This window comes from Varanus komodoensis, unplaced genomic scaffold (genome assembly GCF_004798865.1).
Source record: "Varanus komodoensis strain SLA01 unplaced genomic scaffold, ASM479886v1 scaffold16, whole genome shotgun sequence".
NCBI classification, from domain to species: domain Eukaryota; kingdom Metazoa; phylum Chordata; class Lepidosauria; order Squamata; family Varanidae; genus Varanus; species Varanus komodoensis.
In genome coordinates, this window is record NW_025335468.1 from 22,841,112 (window position 1) to 22,864,041 (window position 22,930).

Here is a 22,930-nt window from a genome sequence, read left to right on the forward strand (position 1 = left end):
CTGAATACCTAATAGGGCCTGACCCATTTCTTTTTCTTATTAAAATAACACTGCATCTTCAATAAAAGCTTCACAGCTAGAAGAGAGGAGCTAAATGTATTAAAAATGCAACAAGCCCTTAACCTATTGAAAATATATATTGTTACTATTTCAGGCCATGTTAAAAGCACAAATAACATGAATATGCAATCTGGCTGTAAATGATATACCACTGCCAATCCCAAGCAGAAAGGAAAAAAGCCAGCAACAGAATGGGGTATTTGAACAGGTGACCTAAACTAGCCAGGGTTGTTCTAATAGAATCTGAGCACTAAGAGTGGATACTGAGTATGGTCAACCTAGACCACTTGGCCTGAACTTGAAGCATGCAGTCATCTGATCATCAGAAAGATGTAAATAGCACACTGAGAGGTAAGGCATGAAATGGAATAAGGGAAGTCTGAACTAGACCATTCCTGATTGATTCAGACCATCAGAGGAGGGGGATGCCCCTATAACCCTGTAATAGTTTCCAGCTATTCGCCTTCTGGAAATTCATATCCTTTTCTAATTGATGATTCTAGCCAGCACCAGGAGACTTATCCATCTAGGGGCAAGCCTGACGTGCCCACATGTGCTGTTGGTCCATTGGGACAGATGCAGGACACAGCTGATGTTCCACCCATTCTTCTGTCAATCAGCCCCCCTGATCAAGCTTGCTAAGCTGGTCTTAAGCATGGTATTGGAGAAACTAGTCAGTGAACTTGGGAGACTTTGAGATTCATGCTGAGAATCTTAGCCTCTCTTTAGAAGCCTGCAAATCTTATGTAAATTACTTTGAGGACAAAATGGTTGTCTGCAGCAATTTGGACACCACACATTTACTGTAGTTCTCACTGAGGGATCCAAAGCTGCACCTAAGCACATATTATGGGATCAGTTTGCTTTTGCAGCATGAGGACACAAACAAGTTTGAACCTTAACCTTTCATGGCAGATTAAAGCTAGCTGATGAGGGTAGAGCATATGGGTCCAAAGTATGCTGAACACTTCTTTATAGAAAGGGGTGATACTTGCTACCTTTTTAAAAAGGTTGTGGTACAACCACTCCTAGAGATGTTTACTCTGGGCCCTGAAGTACTTGACAACAACTTAAATAAATAGTCCTTTTTGAAGAAAAGATTGAGAGAGTTGTAGTGACGCAATTGCAACCATCCTCATCTTGACCGATGTCAGCTTGGGTTCAGGTCTGGTTTTTGGACTGAATTGTCAATGGTGATTCTGATGGATGATTTTTAACAGGAAAGGGGCATGTTGCCTCATTCCTCTTCTTACTGGCTTTTTGAGTGGCTTTTGATACAATCAATATCTTCCTAGACTGATTTTGTGAGATCAGGATCAAAAGCACTGTTCTTTAGTACTTCTGATCCTATAAGCAGCGTCAGTTTTAGAGAGCAGTTTTGAAGGAATGATCATTGGAGCTATGGTGTTTAAGATGCACGGTGTTGCAGCGCACTATTCTGTTCTCTGTGCTATAAATAATATCTATTTATTATTTAGGGTAAAATATATCAAGTCATTGGACAATGGAGTGAGTGCCTAACAATATGCCAGGGGCATCCAGCTCCATTTCTCTGCAGTATTTGAATCAGGAGAGGCTGTGCCTGGATGCAGTGGTGGGACATAGGAGGACCAGTAAACTCACTATTAATCCTGGCAAGATGAAGGCTCTGCAAGTGAATGATTTCCATATCAGGAATTAGGTCTGTTTTGCCTCTTCTGCACAGGGCTGTACATCTTCTAAAGAAGCAGGTGCATAGTATAAGGGTGCTCATCAAACATGCACTGTCACTGCAAACACAGGTGTTGGATACTTAAGAGGTATTTTATAACAGGTTTAGTTAATAGAAGAGCTATGTCCACTCACTTGGCTACCAGGGTCATGGATTAGCTACCTCAAAACTCTAAATGGACTTTATGTGGGGCTGCTCTTAAGGCTGGTCCAGAAGCTGCAACTGGTGCAAAATGTCACAGTTAGGTTTGCAACAAAAGTGGCTTACTGCCAGCATAGCACATCTATTCTAAGGGAACAGCACCAACTGTCTATGTGTTACTGAGGCAGGTTTGAGGGTTGGGTACTTTTGGACCCCTAAATAACTGAGGGCTAGGATATTTAGGAGATCACCTGATTTTCTAACTGCCTGTTGGGTTATTGTATTTGTATATCACTTAGAAGTATCTTTCTAATGTAAGGAATCCATAAATGTTGGTAAGTAAATAGAAGTCTGTAATACACATACACAGAAGTGCTTGCTCTGACATGTTATACTAAAATAATGGCACGAGAAAGAAGAGTGCTACTCACGGATGAGATTTTGAAAGTTGCTGAGCTAGTTCGTAAGCTGTAGGGTCTCTGTCCAGTGCATATATTTTAATGCCAGCTGCTTTCTGCATAAGCGCCTTGGTATGGCCTCCTGCTCCAAATGTCATATCAAGAATACACTGATAGAAAAAAATAATATTGTTACTTCACTTAATAATGAAGACAAACACAAAAGCTTTTAGATAAGCCACTACTAATTAGCTTGCAATCTGTTAATTATTTTTACTCAAACCATACAGATATATCTTTTCACTTTAAGTGCAAACTATTGTTCTTTGATTCCTAGAAGCAAAAGAAGCAGAGACTTCATATCTTTGAACATGGATTTATATTCACCTTCAAAAGCAGTGGAAAGATCCTCTGTATGGTAAAGTATTTGATAAGCAATGATAAAAACTGTGAACAAATCAAGGATTTTCCAACTTACTCTAAGAAATGCCTGAAAGACTCAAGTGGAGTTATTTTTTTCACCATTCCTGTGTCCAGCTCACGGAATTGAATTAGGTGTTTCCAAGACTGCCAATAATTACTTACTTATTACTATTAAAGAACATAGTAATATGAACTGGTATTATGGTAAGTAATATTACCATAATAATATGGAAATATTATTGGTAATATGAGCATGCACTGAACCATTCACAAGACCAGAATGGATAAGGCTATCTGAAGACAATGGGTAGGTTCACATTTCATGCTAATCCACTCTGCAAATAAGCCACAAAGAGTTGGTTGTTTGCTGAACAATCCATGGTACACCGAAGAGACAACAGAGCTCACTGTAGGTTGTTCTGTTCCCCCACTGCCCTTAGTCTTCCAGCTAGTAATCTAGAATCCTTCATGGCAGAACACATCTTGTCTTCCCCTCCTCTCTGCAAACACTATCCTTTTTGTCCACTGCCTTTTTTTTCCCAAAGAGGTTCAAAATGGCACAACTGGGGTCATAATTTTTGGAGTCAAGAATTGCACATTTTAAAAATATATGAATATATTATTAGTAGTACTTTGCAGGTAAGCAAATGTACACTTATGGCAATTCTACACATGCAATCTTGTATTGTCTCTTTCAGTGGGCAAGGTGAGTGCACGTAGGCTAATTTGTGTACAGGTGCCAGCAGCCAATTGCCTAGATGTCAACTGAGGAAAAAGTGAGGAAATTAGGTACAACGGCAGAAGACAGCAGCAATGTTACCCACTTATCAATGTAATCCTGTCAATTTTAATTGTCAAATGACAGTTCTTAGTGGCCTCCCTGAGCTTCCAGCTATTGCAGAAAGGTTGGATTCACTCACACTTACGCTCACGCTCACACACACACACACACACCTCTTTACACAGCTCCTGTTATGAGTACGTACTCCTGCAGTTACTGCAGTTCCCTGAGCATTCTTAAAATCTAGCAGATAGGCAAATTTGATGGCTGGGAAGTAAACTAAGTAGAAACTTGTGCTGATATAAGGTGTGGTAAGTAAATAAAGTTCAACTTTATAAAAAAAATTATTTGTACACTGGCAGTAAGTACTCCAAGAGTGTGGGGGCTTACATCTCCCCTTTCTAGAGTAGTTGCAGTCAGGGTGAATTGTTGAAAAGCTGGAGGACACTTAGCAGTGTCAATTCAACAGTTAAAACTGAAAGGAAGGGGGCTACAATAGCCCCTCAGGGTTCATCCTCTTTGGGATCACCCTTTTTTTCCATACGTTAGGGCTTACTGTCCCCACTGACAGCTGGGGACTTTGTCCCTTGCAAATTCTGTGCAAATTAGCCTAGAGAGTCTTGCTTTGCACTGGATATCCATAAGTGCATACCAATGCAGGACCAAACCGAAAAAACAAAACAAACCACAAATTAAAATATACAATTTTCAGGGACTGAAAATTATAAACGCATCTGTGCTTTTTTAAGGCTCCAAAAAATAACATAACCCCCGCCCTCCCACACACATACACCAAAGAATGAGTGGCTATAATTTTAAAGTGTTATCTCAGGATAGGTGGAAGAGTTGCCACTTGCAGAAGTGAGTGGCGATGAATTTTTGCCACTCTTGCTGAGCAGCTCTATAGCCATTCTCAACAACCTATATTAAAGTTGTCCTGCTAGGTTTAGAGAACACAACAAACCATTCTGGGTTGAACAATCCCTAGAACATGCCATCTATTTCCAGGGTGACTTGTTCATGAAAAATAATCCACCCTGCAGAAACCAAGTAAATCTGGAAGAGACAATATGTCATGTAATCTAGGTCAGTGACTCAGTAAAGGTCAACATGAGCTGAATAGTCAAGTAAATCAGTCCTAAAGATGCCATTGCTGAATAATATCACATCTTCCATTTTTCCATGCTTCATTAATTTACAACATAACTATACTGCATATGGAGATGTCCTACTCTGGTGATTTCACACATTCTGCCATTTATTAACAGCTCTATTCTGCTAGCCTGATAATAAGTTTTAATATGGCATAATAGAAGAAACAGTTGAAAGATAATTTGCTAAAAGTGATAGAACAGCATAACACAGGAGCTGAAAATAGCTTCAGTGTAGTAAAGAAAACTCAGAAATGTACTCAAGTGGCTCATACATTTGAATTGTATGTCCTTCTCTCCAACCTCATCAAATTTAATCCCTCATTTAATATCAAATAGAAGCAGGTACATTTTCCTCGAACCTTTCCATACACTAAAGTGAATGCAGACATTCCTGAACCAGAGACAAAGTAGGATTTCAACATCTAAAATACAGAACTAAAAGGCCTGGGAAAATAGTGTTTGTTGCCCAGCACTGAAAACATAAAGAGAAGAGGTAGGTGTACCTCACTGGAGAAAACATTCCTAACATAGGCACACAGGAAGCAGCCAGGGATACCAATTCAAACTATCATTTCATCTACCAATATTGTTAACACTGCCTAAAACTCAGAGCTGCTTCCAGTCAGCCTTACTCGGGGATGCCTGGGGTTGAACCCAGAATCTTCTTCATGCTGAGTCCTTTCTCACTTCTCAGCAGGTGAACAGAGGCATTCCACATCTTTTAAGACATCCTAATCTGCCTAACTAGAGGTGCTAGTGGTTGACCCTAGGAACCTTCTGCTACAACATTTTGCCATCCAGAGGGAAGCATCTTGTCTTTCAGCATAGAACAGCTTTTCCATGGAAAAAAATATTCCTTCTGGACTCCTGGCAAGCCCTAACTTGCTATATATTAGAGTCAACTAGTCTTCCAGTGCTAGGAAAACCTGTACATTTTAATAAATACAGATTACATACACAGCTAGCAAGAGAAGCCTTGGCCTAAATAATTAGTACTTGATAGACAAAAAGGAAGATAAATGTATACACCAAATACGTTTCATCCAATTCTTCATGAATTTAGAAGGTAACATCTCACTGAGATCAATGAAAAATATATTGGCAAGATTTAAGACCATAACCTTCTTGTAAATTCTTAGCATTACTACATTTTGTTCATCCATGGATGCTTCAGATAAACAGTTTGTCTGTTATATCCCACCTTTTCTTACAAAAAACTCAAAGCAGCTTATATAATTCTGCTCTTAATCTTATCCCAACAAGTTCCTAGCGCTACCTATCAAAATACATTGTGCAGCTATTTCACTTTTCCTTGTAAAGTATATTTGTGAGGAAAGAAGTGGTGAGGTAACAAATTCAGGGCAAGCCCCCCACCCCCTCAAAAAGAACTATGTAATGAAGGCAAGGGATTGGATGTCTGGAAGCACCCAGTTCAAAATTTTAATGGATGTATAACACTTTTCAAACAAAAAACTATCCGGTTTTTATTAGTAAGAAATGCAAGGAGCACATAAATTCAAGGAACATATTTGCTTTGTACCCTGCAACCTAGACCGCTCAGGCACTATATTTGGAAGTATGACTCTACACATTTACAATAACTATTATGTCTAATTGAAGTAATTTTGGAATATTAAGACTGTTGTCCTATATGGTTTCCTGGAAGTAAGTTTGACTGAATGCAAGAGGGCTTAGTAGAGATGTATAGAATTCCACTGTAATCATATATTAAGAACTGAATATAAACACTGTATAACATACTAATTACATAATGAATTCAACACAGAGTATAGAAGAGACATCAACAGTATGCTCATACTTTCCATTTTGCCAGATTCTTTTCTGTACAACAAAATGACATTTTATCCACATAGCCCTGAAAATACCAGAATGGATTATTATATGAATGTTTCTTGCAATGAGTCACACTTGGATAGTTAAGTTATGATACCGTGTTACAGTTCCTCATAGGAATTTTATTACCAGTTTGTGACTGTACATTTTAGAAAAGATTCAACTCTCTATGATGTCCACAGAAAAATAAATAAAGTTAGCAATTCCTTTTTTTCTTCTAATTTAGTAATATGTCTATGGAATTCTATGACCTTAATTTGGCATTTAAAGAAGAAGAAATGAACTTTGCATAATTTATTTTGTGGCTTCTAGTTTAAGTAACTGTTTAACACTTTCAACAGTATATCTCAGTGGTCTCTTTTTTACAGTATATGCCTTTTCTAAATATTTTCTCCCACGTTTTAAGAATTGGAGGAAATGTTTTTCTTAGATTACTAATTACATTGAAAGCACAGTGGAAAGAATGTTAAACATGATAATGAAATAACCATTATTATCTTGTTTAGTTATTGCAAGCTACAGTCGATCCACAGTCAATTTTATATTCTGGGACCAATAATAATATTGTTACCTCTTACTGTTACACACAAGGAGATGCTGCCTAGGAATCTTACATTTCTCTACTGCCTGTATGGAATTCAAATGTTCCAACTCACTAAATGCAAGGTACAGTGCTGTAAATATGTACAAACATTTGCAAACTAATTGATCACTCTACATATTTAGGGTTCAATCCTACCACACTGACCCAAAGCTGCCAAATTAGGAGATTTGAGGAGGAGGAACAGAAGAGGTACATTTTGCCTCTGCACTTCCACACTCTACATTCTTACTAGATGTTATGCAAATTTATATCTTTTGTCCTCTTCTGGAGTTAGGTATTTCCTCTTTTTGTGATGTATGAGTTGCCATCCTACACAGTGGCTGATCAGATGACCACTGCAGTATCCACTCTCTCAACAACTGGTATTCAGAGACATACCACCTCTGACACTGGAGGCAACATATAATCATCATATCTACTAGCCATTGATAACCATGAATTTGCCAAATCAACCTTAAGCACAACTGTTGGTGGTTGTGCCTTCTAACCACAAAAACTAGGCCCCAAAAGAAGCACCTAACAATTTTAGCAACTAAAATATAATTAAAACCATTACACTACAATTTTAAAATTCAACAGTAACTGAACTTAGAACAGAAGCAATACAGTTAATAGAAGCATGGGTTAGCAAACTGCATGACTGTAACCAGTCAAGAAAATGCTTTTGCAAACTAGGGCTATGGAACAGCAATCCTGGAGGGGGGCGGAGGGGTTCTACTACCAAAAATATCCTGCCCTCATTGCCACTTACCAGTCTACCAACATACTTAAGAAGAGATTCAATCAGGACAAGATATTCCCTCAAAACAAAAACCAAACCAATCCAGACCAAACCCTGGACTCAATGAAAGATGTTAAAGGTAAGCACCAGCACCTTGGATTGTACAAAGCGGGAATTGACAAATGTTGGTTTTGCTTAATAGCTGACCATCATTTGTGGTTGCCACCAGCCCAGTCCAGTGGGATGGAGGGCTTTGCAGAAAGGAAAGGTCATTTCTAATTTGTGCTTCATATTTTAGCAGGTAAGAAATGAATAGAGCTTCTGCTGCTGCTTAGAAGGTATTCTTGTTTCTTACCCGCTAAAATAATTAGACTTCTAGGATACAGATCTGTTTGGTGCTGGGCATCTCGCCCATCAGAGGGCTAGATGCACTTATCCCTGGCCAGCTGACAACTGGATCTATTGCCGATTGGTAGGTACTATGACATGGATGCCAGCATGCAGATTATTCTCTCTAGATATGGTGCAGCTCTCATATTAATTCAAACTAGTAAAGCCACTTCTAGAAAAAGATCACCTGGGCCTCCAGAAGCCTAGAAGTACTCTCAAACCTCAAATGTGATTCCATGAACCAAAGAATATAAAAGATATTTTGAACTGCCTTTCTGAAGTAACCTTTAATTTGTTTATACCCAGCCAGCCAATGTCCTCAAGCACCTCTTTAGATAGTGATCCACTACAACTGGGCCTAAAGAAAGGGAGAGATAATATAGGATGCCACCAAATATACTGATGGCACCATACTCTAAATGCCCAAATGGCCTCACCCATCAGTTCCACATAGATCATTGTCCCTTGCACTGCACATGATAATTGGATGGACGGGGGAGGAGCAGTCTACCAACACAATTTTCTGGACCTACAGAAAATCAAGTTAAGATTGAAACTGCTGCAAAATAGTGTATACAGGTGGTCCAGAAGTATACCATGGTAAACAATAGCAAAAGTCAGTGAAAAAGTCAAGCAAATCAATAGGATCCATCTCTTGACTGAGGTCATCAACCTGGTTCCCAAACCAAGTTAAAAGAGTAACTTAACATTTATTGTCTCTTTGGCAAGCACTGCTGGGTAGCTGTCTATACAAGAACTCATACTTCTTAGATGTATCTACGCTTCAGGCTTATGTAAGATGAAAATCCACAGGAAGGGAGAGGCTATAAATACAAAATAAATCAAATCAATGCATTGCTATATATTTCATTTTCCCTCCATTTTACCAAGATCAGTGGTGTTACTAGGATGAGTCATCCTATCTCAACTCTGCAAATACTTAGTCTATTAAGTTTTACTGTGCAAAAATTGCCCTTCTTCAATGTAGAAACTGTTTTCAGCCACTTTTCAAACTTAAACTCTTAGTTCACAGAAATTAGATTAAATAGTTCACCTTTTCATAACTGGCATCTCACAGATTTTTGTTATGGCTTTCTACAAGATGTTGTCACATTAAGTTTATCATTGTACATGACAAATATTCATTTACTTAGGGCACACTCCAATAGGGATGATACAAGTTCAGAGCAGTACAAGCATTCTATGAAAGGGCAGGAGGAGCATGGAGGTTCTCTTCACTCTCCCACTCCTCCTGCCTGGCAAAATCAGCTAGGTGGCCAATATCAGATGTCTATCCGTGACTACCTTTGGAGGAAGAGGAAATGAGGCTGCAATGCCACTGGGATATATTGTAGCCTGGTGGACCCCATCTCCTCCCTCCCTCTTCTCCCCGCTCCTCCTGAAATTTCCTCTTTACCTGTCTCTGAGGTCAAGTCTTATCCAGTTCCATGACAGCTACAAAGTGGAAGAGAGGTATTTAAGTGTGAATCCTCAGATCTGAGGGAGGAGTTCTTTTCTGACTTCAGAGCTGAGAATCCAAAGCTTCCTATGGCCCTCTAGACATGGTGTCCGGGCCATATGATTGCTCTGCCTAGTATTTTATATGACTCAGGTACAGTAGCAAACGTAGTATAAAATGTTAGCGATTACATTGTTTGAGGCTTCTAACAATATTTTCTTAAGGGAATCTCCACATATACACATTGTGTAGGATTCATATTTATGGCTTTTAGTTAAATCCAGCTTGAGCTTCTTGTTTTTAATGTAAGCTCTCCCTTCTCCCACACAACATCTGCTACATGAGATAGAAATGACATTGCTAAAGAATTTGTAATTCCCCAATTCCCACTGTGGTGAAATATACCTTTTCTACAACTGATCTCTTTTTAAAAGGTGGGGGAGCAGTGACATCTTGGATGACTAAGAAATAGATCAAGACATGGCTTTTGCGAACTTGAGTTCACTCTATTATTTTATCTGTATAAAAATTGATCATGGAGGGAATCAACTTATTCTGGAGCAGTCACCATTAATATGGTCCTGGCCTTCCAACTAGAACCATGGGCACAGACCCCTACCATGGGATCTACCATAACACGTGTAGGTGTAGTATGCGCAATTTCAATCAATTTTCTCATATACAGTTTCAAACAAGGATATATGGTTGTTGCATCTGCCTTTGTTGAACAGATTGCTACTGCTAGGCAGACAGAGCTATCATGTATGCCAAAGTCAGTCACTCCTTTGGCTTAATTTGGTAAACTTAACAATATTTTAGATCAGTCGCATTTATGCAAGGATAACTTAAGCCACATATTTCTTACATGAATTCAATTTCTTGGTATCAGAGTAATGACAGAAAAAGACCATGCACAGGAGGAGGACATAATAACATTCATTAAATACATGAAGTACACCACAGCTGGCTAGTGATGTACAAGTTAAAAATGTTGGTCACCTACCTGCCTGAAGACTAGGGGACTGAGTCCAAAAACAGAGTAAACAGTATAAAGTCCAGGGTGGTGTAGTGGTTAAGAGTGCAGGACTGGGAATCAGCCCAGTCATGGAACCAAATGGGTGACTTAGGGCCAGTCACAGACTCAGCCCAGCCTACCTCATGGGGTTGTTGTTGTGGGGATAATATTAAGAGCAGGCGAAAGAGAATGATGTAAGTTGCTTTGAGCACATCAGAAAAGGATGCAATATAAATCTAATAAATAAATAGTGGCAGCCATTTTGCTGAGATGCAAATACTGTATGTTGATGACCTTGAAGTGCATCCAGTAAATAAATGGGCATTCTTCCTTCAAATTACTTTCTTCACATCTAAAAAGTGTTATGTTTATCAGATACAGAAGCAAAATGTCAATGCTTTGGCATAGCCCCTTTTTTAGCAATGTAATCTGTGATCACACTGTCAGGCTCATTTATAGAAAATAAATAATTTTAATACTATTTTCCTAATTTTAATTTAGTTCCTTCCATGCTTCTTCATCTCGTCTGAGTTCACTGAAAACTGCATACTACTTGAGGCCTTAAGATTCTCTCTGAACTGGCTCTGGATATACCTGGGTTTCCCAGAAAACCCAGAGAAACCCAGATAAACCTCCTGAGCCCAACAGAAGGGATCAAAAAATGGGCCCACCAAACCATTGTCGCCCCCAACTTGCCTCTGCTCCCCAATGACCCCCAAAATGTACTGCTCCTTCCCTTATTTGGGTAGTGGTGCCACAAGTAATGGCAGTGGCATTTCTCAAGGAGCACAGACCAAGTATTACTTCCCCTCTTCTTTCCCTGTTCATTTATCTGTCATGCTTGCAACAGCATGCAGGTGCAAGGGACTATGGAAGCAGTAACTTTATAAGGAATCCTGCAGAAATTATTCTGTGAACCATTGCTCCTATATATTTTCCTGAGCTGACAAGAGCTACAAATGAAAAAGCCCAAGCCTTAAGAATTTATAGGCTTTAAGTCATAAGCAATCAAGAAAGCATGCAAGCAATTTATATTTCTCCTCACACACTGATGCCTAGCTAGTTCTAGAAGACTTGCCTATAGTAGACCATCCCTAGTCTATTTCTATATAAGGTTCAATTTAAAACCAACATTTAATCAGTGAAAGGACAAGAAAAACAATGCATACAGATAAATATAACAGAACGACAATCGTAAAACAGAGCACTGTCATAATCCATTACAAGTCAGGATAAACAAATGCGAGCTCAAGAGATGTTTTAAGCGTAACATGCTTTCTGCCGCTCCAACAATGCATGGGAGTCATTTCAGAGGCTGGGTGCCATTATTTAGAAGGCTCACTTACGTGCTGTGTGTAATGAAATGACCAATAAGTTCTCCTCAGAAGAATGCAGGGACTGGCTGGATGTGCAAGGAGGAAGGTGGTCAGCTAGGTATCCTGGTTCTGAGTTGCAAATAGGCAGCCAGTGTTCTTTTAATACAGATATAATATGCATATAACTTGGTATGCTACTGAGCATCCTAGCTGCTGTATTCTGCACTAGCTGCAGCTTTCAAACTAGGGCAGCCCACATTACAATAGTCTAATCATGTGGTTACCAGCACACAGACTACAGTGATTATGCTATCACAATTCTTGAACAGGCATAGTTGTTGTACCAGCCAAAACTGTGGCACAAAGGCACTTCCACTCACACAAGAAACCTGCTCCAATTTCTTTCTGTTCTTCCTACTGCAGCTCCCCTGGACTGCATCCACACCATTCAAATGTCACTGGACTCTCAAGAGTGACTTTAAAGGGAAGGTGCAAGAGAGCATGGCAAGTGGGGAGTAAGTCTGAAAACCCCCACAGTGCTATCAGTTAAACTCTTGCTGTTCTCAATGCAACACCATTGTGATCACCACTATCCAGAACAGTATATGAAACTACCGCATCTTTAGCTCCATGGGTACCACATAGGGCTGGTCATAAAGATTTAATAATTACAAGGAAGAGTAAGTATTATGACAGTGGGGAATAAACGGTCACAGAAACAAGATACATGTCTTGTTGTTCAGCTGTTCAGTCATGTCTGACTATAATACATGTTTAAACATAGGTAAATGTATAAAACTATAATCCATGACAGACAGGGCATGAAGGAAAGTGGAAGGAAGTTCTCCATCAACTCTTTGCCTTTCTTCTGCTACTCTCTGCTTCTACTGTTAATTCAATCCACTCCTCTCCATGGATAACAGAATTTATGGGATGACCTCATACCTTCATCTGTGAGCAGCTACTAACTTCCAAGCCTATAACTTAGTATATTTAACCCTAGTATATTCACTTTTCCTCTCCCAGTCTAAGAATTCTCCAATCCCATAGGGAAGCTAAGCTTCAAAGGAGCAAGCAGCAGGCTATCCACACCAACTTTCAGAGTTCAGGTAAGTGCAATTTAGGAAACATGCTTTCTGCCGCAAAGGTTTATATTATGGTTGGGACCTTTGTTGGTTGAACAAGAGGGAATTCTTGACTCCAAAGAAGAGGAGTAAAGTAGAGCATTTATAGTTTTATTATTTACATAAAAGATTGCTAACTCACCTTTCTGGATGCACTGAACTGCTTGACAAAACAAAACAAACAACATGAAGATATGATACAATTAAACAAGCATAATGGAGCAAAAGCCAATGGTTTAAAATAATTGATTATAGTAGAGCCCCACCTTTCTCCTAGATAGCTTCAATTATTCCCTTGAGCAACTAAGACTGCAATCCTAGGCATGGCTGGCTATAGGGATGTTGGAAGTTGTACATCTTTTTATTTCTAAACATGCACAGGATTGTGCCCTAAGTTCATTATTATGTATGACCTAGTTATAGACAGTCCAGGGCTTTGGGGAATTCCCTGGAAGATGCTTTCATCTATCCCGCACTGTAGCATTATGCAGTATTTTTAACTGTTCAACTGTGAAAGCTGTGAATTGAGATGTTCCATTTTATTACACAGGTAGCCTTGAATGGAATGGAAAACATACTGTACATTTGTATGGGAAAATATGCCAAATTTATTTTTTTCCTGGTATTCTACAAAGCCATTAAATGTTACCAATGAACACCTGTACAACTAAAAATAATGCATAAGTAATTCTTGTTGACACCTTTTACCATATTTCTCTATTTAAAAGGGTATGTAGTTACATTCTTACATTGGTACCTTGAAGAAGAGATAGAAATAGATCACAGGAGCAATGCATTGGAAAATCTGGAGTAGGCCAATAAACTTTCTGAAAGTCAGCTGGCAACAAACATGCAAGCCAGTTAAGGCTGTCAAAAGATGTCTGATGAGGACAACAGGCAGAAGATTAATACTGGATTTCTGCCAGAGAGCAGGTATGCCAGCCACAGAGACTTTCAATGAGACAGGATGGGTTCTTGAAGACTAGGAATATTAAAGAGGAAGCCAGTAAAAGAAGCTGGATATAAAATGTTTGACTTCACACTAAGCAGGTGAATCAATGTTGTATGCAGAAGAAGAGGGACAAGGAACCCTAAAAGAAGCCCAAAGGAAGTCACATAATCCCTTCCAAGGTGTGATGAGAGCAAGCAAGTAAACATGCCTAGGAACTCAAAATTTCTCAAAAAAAGATTCTAGAAGACCCTCTTGTTTCTATTACAGGCCAAACGTTACTTGGCTATAAGAGGAACCCATAGTTCCAATATCCCATGGAAAAAGTGAGAGACCATTAGAATCTGAAGAACAGAAGTCAGATAAGAAGAATTTCTTATATAATAGTTATACTAAGCAACAACATAGCCCAGAAGATAACAAAACCTGTAATATAAATATTAGGTCTAAATAATTGGAAAGGTGCTCAAAGTATACCGAATAGTCAAAAGAGACATCTCAGCTTCCCTTTCTATTAACACAATCACAAATCTTCCCAATATCTATCATTTGTTGCTTTTTCCATTGCTTTGTTTATTGAAGATAAAATGCAGCAAAAGTTTCAACAGACTATTATTCACTTGCACAGCAGAATGTGCAAATCATCTAAATAGAATTAATCTATAATTAGCTATTTTTGATGAAAACTTGAATTTATGTGCATTCTCTTACTATTCTATGCAGGTTATTTTGCTATTCTGCATCCAAGTATCAACACAAGTCTAATTCTAAATGTCAGTGTCAACTGTAGAATGACTTATTATGGCAACACTCAATCTATTTAAAGGAGACTAATAGAAGCGGTATCACTTTTCGTCTGGGACACATATGGAGTCTTTTTCCTGTCAACTAAAGTTCAAGTTTGGACTCGACTTACAATTCAGCTGAGTCCAACATATATAAAGTTATCATAGCATAAATTTCATCAGCAGATGATAGTACATTGCTTTGGAACACTGAGATCATGATTGCAAATAACAGTCTCTCTGCTGAATGATAAATACACTTTCAGGAAAGCAAACCTGAGCAAATACATGCTCTCTGTTAATCTGCTCTTCAAAGCAATATCAATTTGTCAGATACATGCCCTGTAAATTAGGATGATAATTTAATACCAATTGTTCAAAACATAAATTATATTTTCTAAATATTTACAAAATGGTTTTTGTCCAAACTGGAAAAATGAGATTATCAGTTTGGAGGCATACTGGTGATTTAACTATATTATGACATACGTTGAAGAAGCAGGAGAGCAGATTAATTTGTTATGTTCAAATTTGTAATATTTAAAGCCAAGTGTAATCACTTGAAAATATAGGAAATGTTTTAAAGAGGCTTCTTTTAATCAATACTTTTAAAAAGTATCTGACTAGCATACATGACAAGGACTTCCTACAAAGAAGTGGTACCTGTCCGGTATACAGATTGTCCCTCCTCCCTGAAACCTCCATGGGAAGAGAAGGAGAGAGAAATTCATCATGCAATCAGACCCATGCTCTCAAAATAGATACTATTCTATGAATATCTTGGATATAACCTACCCCAAATTAGCATGCTCTTTAAAAATCAATATTCAATGTATATGTATTCATGCACTAGAAATTATGAATGAGAAATCGAAGCAGCAGTGCTTTGTGGTATCTTTCTCTGGAAAAAACAAGGAAGAATGCTCCGCTTAGTTTCTGAGATAGCATGTATTACCCTTTTCTTTCAAAGGCTATTACATCTAGGAATGAAGTCTGGACAGGAATTCAGATTAAAGTATTACAAAATGTAATACAGGTCTCCAGCCAATGTGGCCATCCATTGTGGAAGGCAATGGAAGGCAGGAATAGCACAGAAGTTAGGCTCCATGTTCCTTCTTGCACTTCAAAACATTTACACAGCCAGTTTTGGCCATCTAAATGTTTTTCCTTTCCCTGTGAATACAAGAGGCTGAGACACTGCTATGCTTCTTCCTCTTCCTGGCTGCCCCATGATGTATCCAGGCCAGTTCTGAAGACTGTCTTCTGTCTTGAATGCCCAGTCATCATGGAAAAAAACTGTGAGCAGAAAAGGAAGTCTATCTGAGGTCAGAGTATCAACTCTAACCACCAAGTCTCTCTCTGATGGCACAATTATAACCTTAACCTATCTTACAGCCTTCCAAGACCATGTTAGGAGGCCACAGATTGCATCATTCAAGTGTAGTCCTAAGGAACTGCTTTTTGACAGAAGCTTCCAGAATTGGATCCTATGTCCAGGCTAGTTGGGAGGAGAAGAGAAGCAGAACAAACAAACAAACAAACAAACAAACACTAACCTGTTCCTTCTTTTCTTTATTTACAGCTAGACAAGTCTCTCTGATCTTTCAGATGACTTATTTCTTGATTTGTGCGAAAGGTAATGGAGAAGCTTTAAGATCCTGAAGATTCTGGCCTCTGGCCTTCCTACCAACATACCCTAACATCTCTTAGGAATGTGCACGTGCCACAAGCAGAGCTACCTCTTCAATCTTAGCTCTGTTTAGAGTCATGGTGGGGTTCTGCACCACCCCATGCCTCCCAGGCAGTTTCTGGAGCACAATAAGATACGACTGCAGCATGGCACATTCAAAAAGGTGATGAGCACATCAGTTAGATTAAATCATATGATCATGAAACAAAGATATGTGAAATCTTTATACACATGATCAATGCATCACTTTAGCAGTGCTGTGCAGAGATACTTTGAACTCATAATCAGTGAGATACAGCAGTTCATACAGTGCCTCAAGTGGCAAATCCAAAAGGTAATGTGCTGGGGAGGAACTTTTCTTTCAAAAACAAAGGATGATTAATGATAAAAATGATATGCAGTGTAGTATAGTGGACAGTGTTGGATTGGGAACCAGGAGGTCTGGGCTTTAAGTTCCTGCTTGGCCACAAAACTCATTGAGTTACTTTGGGCCAATCACTGCTTCTCAGCTTAACCCACCTCACAGTGTTGTTGTGAGGATTAGATGGAAAGGAGGATTATGTAAGCTATATTGTGTTCCTCAAAAGAAAGAAGGTGGAATATAAATATAATAAATCACTGGGATAGCACGGTCTGTTTAAAAGGGAACAATAACAGTTATCTTTGTCTGAACTCTAAAAAGCCAGGAAATTGGAAGCTAAGGTTGATGCCTTAACTGACATACTCGATAACCAGAGAAGATGTTGTGCAATACAGGAATTGTGTTTGTTTACAGCTTACCCTGCATGCACCCACATTGGTTCTTGGTCTTTCAGATCCAAATCCAGGTGGGCAGGACGGAGTACCTGTGACCAGCAAGATACTTGGTGCTCTCTTGGTCTTATATTGTCCTGTGAAACATGTGAGCCTTCCCCTACTACTAGAGGAATCCTCCTGTAAGTTGACTCATACTATTATTCTATGAGTTCAGCCATGCATTTACTGAGTAGGCTGACAGTGAAAGATGGGGAACTTCTTTGATGCAGCAGGGCTGAGAGTGGCACTACCAGTAATGACTTGGAGTGCTTGTAGTTGTTTTTCCCAGTATCTTAGTGACTGATGGGACTGGCAGCATGGTTACTTGTATTTTTGTTTTGTTTGGGGGGGGGGGGGGACCAAGGCCTGTTCCATAGATTTTCAAGAGGCACCCTCAGAAAAGTGCATCTTGACAGCGTGGAGGTAGGAAGCATATTGATTTCAAGCAAGAAGGAGTTGTTTCATTACTTATATTAAAGTGCATCTGTAGACCAGAGCCTTTTCCCCTCCCAAAAGGTACTTACAGAGATTTACATAGAGAATGAAGTTAGAAATTAAGCTCATATACCAAAGCCCACACATCTTTTCTGGTGTGAAACGATATTGTAAGGATGCAAGAATGTAATCTGAAGCAAACAACTAGTGTGTTGGAAGAAGGTTCTTAACCCTTCATTTTTTATAATTTCTTTTTAATGCAAAACCATAACACTAACCATTTTACCCTCAACAAACATCTCAAGACTCAAACAGTTACATAGACCCTATAGCATGTATGCTGGTGTCAATCTCATGTGGTAGAGAATGAGCATTTCTCTTCCATATCCCAAATCCATCTTTCCCAACAGAGTGGTCCAGCATTCCAAAGCAACACCAAATATTTTAACAATGTTCATGTCAGTGGAAATCTCAGTGTGGTGGTCAGTAATTTTTATGCTCATTCATCACGGTACAAACTTGACTAAGAAACTTGAACTTTTATGTAACTCAGTGTTACCACAGTACCACAAAGAAATTGTAAATGGATGATGATGATTGCTAAAAGAGGACTGACACATTCATTACTACTAATGCAAGCAATGAAGAGGCATGGGTCAGCTCACAGGACTCCTCTAGCAGTAAAGAAAGGCTCAGATACTACCTAAGGCAATACAGGACCAAGACAACACAAAGACAACTTCACTGGTTCCAGGCATTCTATCCTCCCCATTTGGATTTAGGGCAAGGGTGTATGGAGAGTTGATTGTTAACAAGCACAATCTGTGGCATTACAAAATATAATCAGAAGTCATGTCAATTAGGGCACCAGCCTTAGCTGGCTTTTTGGAATTTGGACCAATGTAAGGTAGTTTTATCTGTTTTAAACAAGCAGGTTTTTTTTAAATGACTAAATAGCATGAATGGAATGGGACCAGATGTAAATCCACTTATACTAATATTCTGCAGTTTCTTCATTTGCACCTGTACAACTACCTTGTTTTTACAACAACATATGACATTTAAGTCATGCAGCACCAGTCTTACAGTAGCAGAGGTACCAAGGATGGCCATATTACTCAGCCTGTGATTGTCTATGCTAGGATCTAGATAACTGCACTGATGTAACAACTTTATGTATACATAAAACAAATCACTCTAATGGTCACAGCATAGCTAAAAAGTAGTTAACTGGCAGTTCAGATCTAGGAACAGCCCCAAAATAATTTTATTTGGCTCCTCATGGCCTTCCAGAATGTTAATCAATATGGGCTGGAGAACTGTAATTTTGCTCATAATGGGAAATACAGTGAAATATTACATATCACAGGCTTTGATGCTACATCACTCCTCATGCTTTTGTTTTTATATAATATCCCAAACAAGCTTGTCAGTAAGTGATCTATTTTTGTAAATTTTTCTATTGTAAAATAGATGGTTCCAACCATCAGTGAGGAAGTCAGCTGGTGAGGCAAAAAAGGTTTTCTGACTGCTTAACTATTGGAACCGCACTAAGCAATACCTGAGGATACATAAGGTAACCATCTTTGGTGTCAAGATGTGGCATGTTAAACAACACTGTCTATCTTGCTTTCACAACAATTGTTTGTATAATAGGATCACAACTAAACTGCCAATGAAAATGCAGTTTACACAAGAAGGTGTGTGTGTCACAACCCATCCCACCCCCAGCTTATAGCTTCTACTCTAAGCTAACCAGAAAGCTCTGGTTCACATTATACACCAGGCCAGTTTTGGGGTTTTTTTTAAACCCACGGTTGCTGTATAAAAGGCATCCCTGGATTGTTCATCATTACATCAAAACTAACTCATCTGTAAAAATAACTCAAGAATGCAACACAGGCTATTTCTTTAGTTTGTCAAAAGGGAGATAAACTGGGCTCACATGCAACACTACAAAATCAAGGGAAGTGTGCCCATAGGTTATTTATTGGTGGCCTTTAAAATCCATGTGCGAATTTGGCCAAAGAAAGAGAAAGGGAACAGTAGTAAAAGGACATAGCTGTAACTCCACAAAATACTATCCAATGTTCAATGACCACAGTAAATCAAAGTAGCACCATCAGGCTGTCCAACATGTCTTCAAGTAACTGAACCATTGCTCTTTTTGCCACTATGCCAATTCTTCTTTGCTCTGTACCTTTCAATCATGCTCTTCCTAAGATGCCAGAAATGTGTGTGCAAATTTAAGCTAGGTGATCATCTCACCACAACTAAACAAAGTAACAGTGAATACTGAATATTTAGTACATTTTTAGTAATTAGAAATGCAATGCTTGTAAGCATCACTGAGAAGGGAGGATATAATGACCTCTGAAACAATGTAATTTGAGATGCTCACATTCTCATCTAGATAGCAGGTACAATACACTAATACATAATTAAAAAACATGCAGTTATTGTGATTTATATTTATGTGAGGTCAGTTTGATAAAAAGAAGAATATTTCAGATTCACAGGGAAAGTCAATAAAATTAATTTCTTAAGCTAATTTCTTACCACAGAAGCTTAAATTTGTTACAAAATAATAATCCCATCATTACTAACAAACGCTCTGTTGAAAATATTAAAATCTTACATATTGACAGTGAGATGAAAAATGAGTCTGCATCAAGTGTTCAAATACAGTAGATATATCATGTATATTAAAACAGAGGTAACACTGTATAAGATGGCCCAAACTACGCAAATTGATAACTTTTTAAAATGTTCCCAAATGAACACAAGTTTCCAAATGAGAACTTTCTAACAGAAGAAATACGTGCAACAGAAAAGCATTGTCTCCATTAGTTTTCCAAGGAAAGTAATTATGTAGCCCCTAACAAAAAGACATTCAAGTTTTACTTATCAGACATAGTTTGAAAATCATTTTGTCATCTGTTAGATTTATCATAAGCTATTCAAATAAGGGTATATCACAACATCTTTTCGAATAAATCAGATGTCTTTCAAAGTACATGAGTGCATATTTTGGAATGCTATCTACCACTGCATTCTCAACTTATTTGCTAAAGAAGGTTTTCTAAAGTACGTATGCATTCTAACCTATCGTTTTAACTCAACATAATAAAGACACTATCATATCATTTGCCTTCTCAAAAACCAGAGAACAGAAGGCAGCTTACCTAGTCTTTCACTTTTTGACAGCAGTTTCTAAGGCAAGCCCTATCTGTGATATCGTATTGCAAACTGATGAGATCACTTTGCTTGCCTTTGTTAGCACTTGCTTGAGATGAAAAAGTGTGCAATATCTGGCCTAACTGAATTATACAAAATTCAATATTCAACAGTTACAAACGAACCATTATTCCATATCCATATTTAGCACACTAACAGATATCTAAAGATTCCAAAGGCTAGTGTAGAAATATCAATTGTATAGCATAGCTACACTGGAATATAGCACAGAAGGGATCCACAGAAGCCAAATCCTTGAAAAACTACTTAGGTTACTTTGTCATTCAGTATCCACAAAGTATTTTTCTTCACGCACAAGATTCACAACATCTGTAACAAATCATACAACACTTCGTAAATGAGGAATTTAAGCACATGACAGAATTTAACAAACTGATATATGATAAACTTGTCTATAAGTTTACCAATACCACCACTATTATTACTTATATCTCTAGCAAAGATATTACTATATTTAAATACATACATACACACACAGTCTTAAATTTATCCAATCTTGTTTTGTGCTAATCCTTGGTTTTGAACCAATAATTTGAGCTTTAAAAATACTTGCAGAGAAACATGGCTCATTCTGCTTGCAACAGAATGTATTTGTCTGCTCTTTACTAAGGCTTGATATTCAAGAGGCTGTGACAATACAATAGTGCATTTATGCCAACCAAGTGCATATATCATGAAAGTGCTTTCAAATTTGAAATATGTGACTGAAGTGTTGCATAATCAAATTTGTTAGCCCTTATGCAGGAACCCAGAATCCCCTTTTGCCCAAAAGCAAAACTTCCAGCTTGTCATCACTCACACTCACTATGTTATCCCGAAATATATTCTAGGCCCATTTACTAGGTAGAAATGCTCCAGTATGGCTGAGTTGAATGATGATACTATATTACACATGGATCAGTTTAAGTTACACTACTTTCCAGTTAACAAACAATAATAGTTGTTTATTTTCTTGCATGATCCATGAAGCCTGATTTTGACATTCAAATCTAGGATTAATATCTGAGAATCAGTGTTTTTCTCTGTCCTTGCAAATGTCATGCAGTGCCCACTGCACCTCGCCTGACTTCTTCAAATCTATTTCCCGGAAGTCACCTGTAACAGAAAGGGCCACTTATATCTGTTCCCTTGGGAGTGAAGGACAGTTAGAAGGAGAAACTTTTAGCTGAAAACCAACTACTATGTAGTCATTCTTTTGGTCATGGATTTTAAAGAAAAGTATATGAAGGCAAGAATAATCCTCAGTATAATGTGCTGTTTGAGCCTAAGCCAGTCTGCAACTTGTGAATAATAATAATCATCATCATCATCATCATCAAAACACCATCCCCCAGCATACTAGTTACTTCCAAACATGTACTTTTCATTCTCTGAAAAGGCTAAATGCTCCAGATTATATCTGTATACACTTATTGCAAAACAGTTATTTGAAAGGAAATCCCATGGAGCTGTAACAGAGCATATTTACCTCTAAAAAGGCAAAGCATTCAAACGATCTCAGTAAAGCTATTATATCTGAAAGCTAGTGGATGTTTTCCGTTACTCTTCAGTCTTCAAAGCAGTCTGGTATCATAAGCTTAATTTGATAAGGAATACCACAGAGTAGTATTGCACATCATCTTTCAGCCATGAAATGTATTCAGTGCATCCAAATAAGAATTAAAACTACACTCAGGTCTGGATCATCTCCATTATTTTAAAAACATGAGCATAAAAGCTAGCCAGAGTAAGCAAAATTTAATTTACCCCAACGGCACCTTAACATTTTCTTAAGAAGAATTTTCTCTTCCTTCAGCTTTTGGATCAACTTGAAGTTGGTAGGCGGAACTGAAATATTGAAGACAACTACGGCCTGGTTCAGGAAATT

At 38.3% G+C, this 22,930-nt stretch overlaps 1 protein-coding gene across 2 annotated transcripts in view; it reads right to left on the minus strand.

Moving 5' to 3' along the window:
- Positions 1-22,930, minus strand: part of METTL15 (methyltransferase like 15) — a 105,568-nt gene that overhangs the window by 61,733 nt on the left and 20,905 nt on the right. For both annotated transcript variants that reach the window (XM_044425837.1, XM_044425836.1), the window contains exon 3: positions 2,344-2,480. In XM_044425837.1, coding sequence (XP_044281772.1) covers positions 2,344-2,480 — 137 coding nt within the window. The remainder of the gene's footprint in view (positions 1-2,343; positions 2,481-22,930) is intronic.